At 40.3% G+C, this 8,077-nt stretch overlaps 1 protein-coding gene across 2 annotated transcripts; it reads left to right on the top strand.

Annotated features, from left to right (window-relative positions):
* The first annotated feature begins 3,238 nt into the window (after positions 1-3,238).
* On the top strand, positions 3,239-7,500 carry LOC144712347 (non-specific phospholipase C2-like). Of its 2 annotated transcripts, none has more exons than XM_078586607.1 (5): positions 3,239-4,319; positions 4,641-4,855; positions 5,787-6,304; positions 6,716-6,892; positions 7,015-7,500. In XM_078586607.1, the coding sequence occupies exons 1-5, from the start codon at positions 4,242-4,244 to the stop codon at positions 7,314-7,316; spliced, it is 1,290 nt and encodes a 429-aa protein (XP_078442733.1). In that variant the 5' UTR covers positions 3,239-4,241; the 3' UTR covers positions 7,317-7,500. The 2 variants fall into 2 exon arrangements, with proteins under 2 accessions (XP_078442733.1, XP_078442724.1); XM_078586598.1 differs by having other exon boundaries at positions 4,600-4,855.
* Positions 7,501-8,077: the final 577 nt, after the last annotated feature.

Here is an 8,077-nt window from a genome sequence, read left to right as displayed (position 1 = left end):
TACCATCTCCAAAGCATTTAATAATTTGGGGTTATCTGACCGAGGCAAGACATTATTGACCTCACCAAAGCAAAGGTAAGAAGTTTTACAATCCAACTAATAAACTTATATCTGAGATGGATAATGCAGTATTCTTTCAGGATGAAAAGTTTGTGGGCGAAGATAAGGATCCAAATATTCTCTTTGAAGGGAATTATTTAATAATGCCTCAAATTGTTTCTAACAATAGTTAAAATAGAGTACAACTGCTTGATATTTTTGAAGCAATGATTACATATCAAGATAATATTCATCAAGCTTCCATCCCAAGAGAACTAAGTTTTAAACCTTAGGAATCAATGCTAGTAATAAGGTCCAGAAGAGAAAGGAGATCAACAATTTTAGATGACTTTAATGTTTATCTCAAAAAAAAACATCAGACGGCTTGAGCATTGTGGAAGATGAACTAATCAACTTTCATCAAGCCAAGGAAAATTTGTATTCTCAAAATTGGATTGAGGCTAGGAATGAAGAGATTAAGTCCATAAGAGACAATGATGTTTGGGATCTCGTCCCCTTACCAAAAGGTTAAAAGCTCATTGGTTGCAAATGCGTATTTAAAACCAAGAAAAAATCAAAGGGTAATATGGAGAGATATAAGGCACATTTTGTCGCAAAAGGATTTACTCAAAGAGAAGGCATTGATTATAAAGTGACTTTGGCTCTAGTTTCTATAAATACTCTTTTAGTATAATAATGGATCTAGGTGCACATTATGTTTTTGAGCTCTATCAAATGGATGTAAAGACTGATTTGCTTAATGGAAGCATTGAGGGAAACAATTTATATGATCCAACCAGCAAACTTTATACCCGGAGACTTTTTACAGGGTCAAATAATTTTCCCATCAATGGTAACAAAAGTTTCACCAGTTCATCATCTCATTCAGCTTTGAGATGATTAAATTTGATGAATGTGTGTACTGGAATTTCAATGGGAGAAACTATATATATATTCCTGAATTTTTATGCAGATGTTTTGCTTTCCTATAACGATATAGAGCAGTTATGTGGAAAAAAAAAATTATTATCAAAGAATTTTGAAGTGAAGGATCTTGGTGAAGCCTCTTTTTTTCTAGTCGCACGGATACACTATGGTCCAATTCATAATATCCTTTGTTTCTCGCAGAAGGCAATGCATTGAGAAAATTCACAAAACATTTAGCATGCAAAAAATTCCAAACCAGGAAATACCCATGTTGCTAAAGGATATTAGTTTTGTCTCAAACAATGCCATAAAAAGGCTTTGAAGCTAAAGAAATGCAGAAATTTCCTTATGCTTCGGCAATTTTAAGTACGATGTATGCTCAAGTTTATATGTCTCCATGTATCGCATATATAATTGGGATGCTAGGCAGATACTTGAGCAATCTAGGAATGGATCACTACACAGCGGTAAAAAAGGAACATGCACTATTTGCAAATAACTAAGGACTACATGCTCACTCACGAGAAGTTAGTAAATATGGTGATCATTGGGTATTCATATTCTGACTTTGATGGATGCCAAAATACAAGAAGATCCACCTTGGGCTAAATATTTTTGCTTGAAATAGGAGCCATATCATGGAGGAGTGCTAAAAAATCTCTAATAGCATATTTTACCACCACAGGATAATACATTTCAATATATGAGGCCTCAAATTAACAATTATGGCTGAAGAATTATATTGCTAGACTTAAGATTCTGAGTGGAATTAAAAAACCTTTTAACATATACTGTGACAATAAGTCACCTGTTTTGATCTCCAATAATAATAGGAGCTTGATCAAGTCTAAGCACATATATGTCAAGTACCTAGTTGTTAAAAGAAAATTTAAAGTGGACAGATGTCTAGATAGCAAATTGGAAAAACTCTACGATTGTGGATCTGCTAACCAAAGATTTACTGCCTCTGCTATTTTTAGAAATGAAGGTAGTTTTATGTTTATCCGTGTTGAATATTCATAGCCATAAAGTTGGGCCAGTTGGAAATGTTCACTTTAAATCACAATTTGTGAAATTTGCCTGCTACTTATCTATACCCGATCTATGTTATATATCAAATGAATATATGTGATTGTTTTGGCTTAGCTGCATAAAATTGTGGTAAGAGTTGTTACAGTCTTATGTTCAGTTGGTAATGGACGAGGTTTGTGGAATATGCATGTCATTTAATAACCAATTTTGGGTAAATAAGGTTATGACAAACAGTTGTCCAGATGATCATACAGGTGTAGCCCAAGTGAGCAATGGTTGGATCTCTAAAGTGGGGTTACACACATTTTACTGTATATCTATGGTTATTATTGAATTTATGTTCCCATCTGATATGATTTTGTAAACCTTAGGATTAAGACAATATTCATAATACCATAGTTGTGAGTATGTGTAGAAGCTGGATCAGTTTTGTAATGTAACATGCTCTTCTGGGCCGATAAAATGATAGATAACAATTATGGGTAGTTTTGTAATGTGACATGCTCATCTGGGCTGATAAAATGATAGATAATAGTCATGGGTAGTTTTGTAATGTGACATGCTCATCTGAACCCATAAAATGATGGTTGTGGTCCCTGGACTGTGCAGTTTGTGAGACCCTCCAGTACCCATCTGCATCAAAGGAAGCAGTCTTCGTTGTGGCCAGGAACACCTACTCCACTTCCTTTGCGAATTATTTCTATCATGTTTTACATTCATTAACATTCATGTGTGATCTTGTTCATTCTTGGGAATCTTCGCAAGCGTCCTACGGATCTAACATTCAGCACACCATGTCATGCCAACGTAAGACAAAGCCGTGGGATTCGTAGCCTTTTGAATTTCCTACAAGATAATGCAACCGGGGATAATGCACTCGGTGCATCATTGTTTCGGAGAAATAAGATGCAAAAACGTTGACTTTGTTGCACTTAACGAGATCACTAAGCCTTCCGCGGACATATTCTGATACCTATGGCAAAGTCGAAGTGAAAATTCATGATTACAGCTACCTGTTTGTGATTTTACAACAAAACAATCGCTCCCAAGATCCGTGCATTGGGAAGGCATTCAATGTGTCGATGGAAAGTGACGTCAATTGTCAGGCATTCGCTGAAGATACACGCTCCAGCTGTTGAAGGGTGGAGGTGGAAAATGGGGTCCATTCCCCTCCTAGGACAGACAAAGGTCACGGGCTACTCCATTACACTGTCAGTATTTCCTTGCCGCCTCTCTCTCTCTCTCTCTCACTCTCTCTCGCGCACTCTCTTTCTCTCTCTCTTCCTCTCTCTCGAGCACTCTCTTTTTCTCTCTCTCTCTTGTTCTCTCTTTCTCTCTCTTCTCTCTCACAGTTTCACTCTCTTTCTCTCTCTCTCTCGCTCCCTCTCTTTCTCTCTCTCTTGCTCTCTCTTTCTCTCTCTGTCTCTCTTACAGTCGCACTCTCTTTCTCTCTCTCTCTTGCTCTCTCTTTCTCTCTCTGTCTCTCTTACAGTCGCACTCTCTTTCTCTCTCTCTCTTGCTCTCTCTTTCTCTCTCTGTCTCTCTTACAGTCTCACTCTCTTTCTCTCTCTCTCTTGCTCTCTCTGTCTCTCTCACAGTCTCCCTCTTTTTCTCTCTCTCTCTCTCTTGCTCTCTCTCATTCTCTTTCTCTCTCTGTCTCTCTCTTGCTCTCTCTCATTCTCTTTCTCTCTCTGTCTCTCTCACTCTCTTTCTCTCTCGTTCTCTCTCTCTCTCATTCTCTTTCACTCTCTCTCTCTTGCTCTCACTGTTTCTCTCTCTTACTGTATTTCTTTCTCTCTCTTGCACTCTCTCTCTCACTCCCTCTCTCTTTCTCTCTCTTGCTCTCTCTCTCTCTCTTTCGATCTCTCACTCATTCTCTCTCTTGGTCGCTCTCTTTCTCTCTCTTGTTCTCTCTCTCTCTCATATTCACTCTCCCCCTTCTCTTATTCGTAAGTACCCGAGGAAGAGAAGTGACGGAGAAAGAAGAATGAAGGAGAAGGGCGTGAAACCGTGGACGATTCTTCTGCTACTTTGCATCTCTTCATGGAAAGTGTCAGCCGTCTCGTTTGCAGGCCCAATACAGACGGTGGTTGTTCTTGTAATGGAGAACCGGTCCTTCGACCACATGCTAGGATGGATGAAGCGCCAGAATTCAGCCATAAACGGTGTGACAGGGAGAGAATGGAATCCTTTGAACACCAGCGATCCCACGTCAGCTCGGATCTTCTTCAAGGACGGTGCACATGACGTTGACCCGGATCCTGGCCATTCTTTTCAAGCCATCCGGGAGCAAGTCTTCGGTTCGAATGATAATATCAAAGGTGCGTTTAGTATTAATTCTCTGCTTATTTCAATTTTATTTGATTCTCGTCATACACTTTCGCTTGATCTTGCACAAGGAGCGGTTGTATAGGGATATCGGTTGAATTATTTGCCGGCATCCTAGAAATAACATAGTGATTGAAAGAATATTAGAGTAGCAAGACCGCAAATAGATTAGATCCAAAACTGTATATATCAAGTTCTATCGGAGATTAGAAATCTGTGGGAGTAAATACTTGGGTTTTTAGTTATGGTTGTAACGTTAATTATTCTTAATAGATAACTCGGCTGCGCTGCCGCTAATGAATGGATTCGTCCAGCAAGCCCGGTCGATGGAAGATGCAGGGGAAAACGCAAACATGTCCTTACACGTTATGAACGGGTTCAGGCCGGAGATGGTGTCCGTTTATAATGATCTAGTGAGGGAATTCGCTGTCTGCGATCGTTGGTTTGCGTCAGTGCCGGCTTCCACTCAGCCAAATCGTCTATACGTCCACTCTGCGACGTCTCACGGTGCCACTGGCAACCTTGTCAGGCATGTTCATCTGTCGCTCTTCCGTTCTATTATTTCTTTTAAAAGTTTCCGTCTAAGATTTTCCTATTACCATGGATGGTGCTTGCGATTACTTTTATACGTTTATTTTGCTTATTTTTGGCGGACCAACTTTTCATTTGGTAAATTCATTTTGATCAGTGGCATGGAAGTGAAGGAGTGCGAATTATAGATAGGGCAGGGAGATAGTGAGAGACTGAGATATAGAGATAGACAGAGATAGCACGCTATAGTAGGTGGGAACGAAGAGGAAGAGAGATCCGTGTAGAGCACGGCTTGTGGCAACTTTAGGATAAAGAAGTCAGAAAGATCGTGGTTGCGCTGAACCAGAAGAAATTGATGGAGTGCCGCTCTGTCACTTACTCAAATAAGTATGTAAAGACAAGAGACGGGTCCCCGTCCACCTTGCCCACCGCTCCATTATCGTACATTTGAGTGATAGTAAAATGCTGATAGGTATGCGTACCAAATAACAAAGATCGTTATCGAACTTGATAAACACGGTAGAGAGCCCCGCTCTATCAGACCTTTCAAGAGGTGTACTCTTCGTTTTCTCCTTTAGAAGATCCAACAAATACCAATTAATGCCAAACAATACATCTTACTGGGTTCTTCCCCTTATTTATACTATTCCGTCCATTCTCCGTCTACGCTATAAGTCAAGAGCCGGTATTTAATTTGCCAGGTCAGAGTCACATTGCCCTGATTGCACCTACTTTTCTGTCCAATCTAGAACATTAAATGCTTGAAAACATTTCTATTGTGGCTTCAAACTAGTGTTGTTTCAACAACTATATAAAACATAGTTATGGTTGGACATTTATGTTACGATGGTTAAGAAACATACGAAACATTAAATGTTGTACGTTTTTCAGTAATTGTTAGCATTAAATTCCTTCTTACGTTCGTGCAGCAACCTAGTAAGAGGCTACCCGCAGAGGACCATCTTTGAGAACGTCCACGACGCTGGGCTATCCTTCGGCATCTATTATCAGAACATCCCGGCCACGCTCTTCTACCGCAATCTCCGAAAGCTGAAATTTCTTCCGAAGTTCCATCAGTTCGAACCGACTTTCTTCAGCCATGCTGCCTCCGGTCGTCTGCCAAACTACGTCGTCATCGAGCAACGATATCTCGACAGCAAAGATCGTCCGGCGAACGACGATCACCCTTCTCACGACGTCTACGAAGGGCAAATGCTAGTTAAGAATGTGTACGAGGCTCTTCGTTCAAGCCCGCAGTGGAACCAAACCTTACTTGTTATCACTTATGATGAGCATGGAGGGTACTACGACCACGTTCCTACCCCGGCCAGTGGAGTGCCTAGCCCTGATGATATTGTCGGTCCTGGCCCTTTCTTCTTCAAGTTTGATCGGCTCGGCGTTCGGGTGCCTGCAATCTTCGTATCTCCATGGATTGAGAAGGGAACAGGTAATCTTTCGGATAGAGGTTCTCGGCACTGTTTATGTATACAAATGTTAGATAGTTTGACTGAATTCATCAGTTAAAATCAAATCCATGCACTTGGATTCCAATTCATCGGTTGAATCTTAGCATACGTGGATTTTTTAAAAATATTTGATTTTCTCACAGTTGCTTTTATTCAAGTGCCGAGTATTGATATGGTAAGCCCTTCTCGACGTATCAATCTTTCAATAGGAATCAATCTCGAAAGAGTGCACTAGTAAGAATGTCTTAGTTAAATATTATGTATTTAGGAGAAACCCGTCTTCAAATTACATGGACGAGTGAATCTGGCGTGGATTTTTTAAGGAAATTCGAGTTTTTTAGAATTACATTTTATTAAAGTGCCAAGTATTCATACAAGGGTTTACTTCTCAGTGGTTCATGGTCCCAATGGCAAGCCTTTCCCTACGTCGGAGTTTGAGCACTCTTCTATTCCTGCGACGGTGAGGAAGCTCTTCAACCTACCATTCCCCTTCCTTACGAGGAGAGACACGTGGGCGGGCACCTTCGACGTTGTGCTGCAGAGAAAGGAAGCTAGAACGGATTGCCCAAGTAATCTTCTTTCTTGCCCTATTTAATTTCTTATCGGACAACTTTCAATAAATTTCAATTACATTGGAGTTTTACAAATTTTTGCACTACAGATTAACGGGCGTTTGGTTGTTTATTTGCAGCGAAGTTGTCGATACCTCTTCGCATCAGAAAAGGAGAGGCTAATGAAAATGCCCGGCTTAGTGAATTTCAGCAGGAGCTCATGCAGCTCACCGCTGCGCTCACAGGCGATCATGTTCTTGCTCAGCTTCAGGAGAAGATAGCCAAATCGATGACTGTCAAGGAAGGGCTGGCCTACATGGATAGTGCAGTTGCCCGCTTCTTTGAAGCTGGTCTCTTAGCCAGAAAGATGGGCGTGAACGAAGAACAGATAGTGCAGATGAAGCCATCACTCACCACGAGACCTCCTGCGCGAGATCCTTGAGGATTTGAGTTGATGACCAATATCTTAAGTAACATACGTGTCTGCCAGAGGGAAAAATCTACTTATTCTTCGTTGGCTTTGGTATATTAAACAAGAGATATATTAGCAGACAGAATAAGGGAATACTATTCCATTAATAGATTCTTTGGGGCATGTAGGAATGTATGGTTTTCCCCTTCTCTAATTCTCTATGATGCACTTCTGGTCCATGATTGGATGCCTCGTGTTGGACTTAATTGGAGAAGCAATTACGAAACAATAGTCCTCTCGACCAGATTTACAGTACGTTTGAATACAATGTTTACTAAATCCAAGGATGCTTATCTTTAATATAGTTGAAGACACAAAACGGGTTGACGCAAAACGCATATAATGATTTGGTTAATGTCTTTGGACTGACTACCATACACAGTATGACCGAGACTCATAGACCGCCCAGAAACGGCAGTCGCACATGAACATTTGAAGGGGAGAATATTTATATTATAGTGTATTTGACTTGAGGATTTGATTTATACTTTCAATGGTGTACGGATTTGACTCTTCTAGTATCCCCTCCGGAGCAATTAACTAACTAATACATGCATTGTTCTCTTTATGGTCTCACTCATTTCAAGATGTAGTGGCATGAGACAAGTACCTTTTATCAAGTGGATGATTTGTATTGTAGTCTCTGGAGAAGAATTCTGCCTACTCTCTATATCTCCCTTGAAAATACATTCCTTTAGTAGGCCAATCACACCTCTCATGTCAATTTCAAA

The sequence above is a fragment of the Wolffia australiana genome, chromosome 1, assembly GCF_029677425.1.
Source record: "Wolffia australiana isolate 7733 chromosome 1, ASM2967742v1".
NCBI lineage: Eukaryota > Viridiplantae > Streptophyta > Magnoliopsida > Alismatales > Araceae > Wolffia > Wolffia australiana.
The sequence above is the reverse complement of the archived record's forward strand: the minus strand, read 5'-3'. Positions and strand labels throughout refer to the sequence as shown.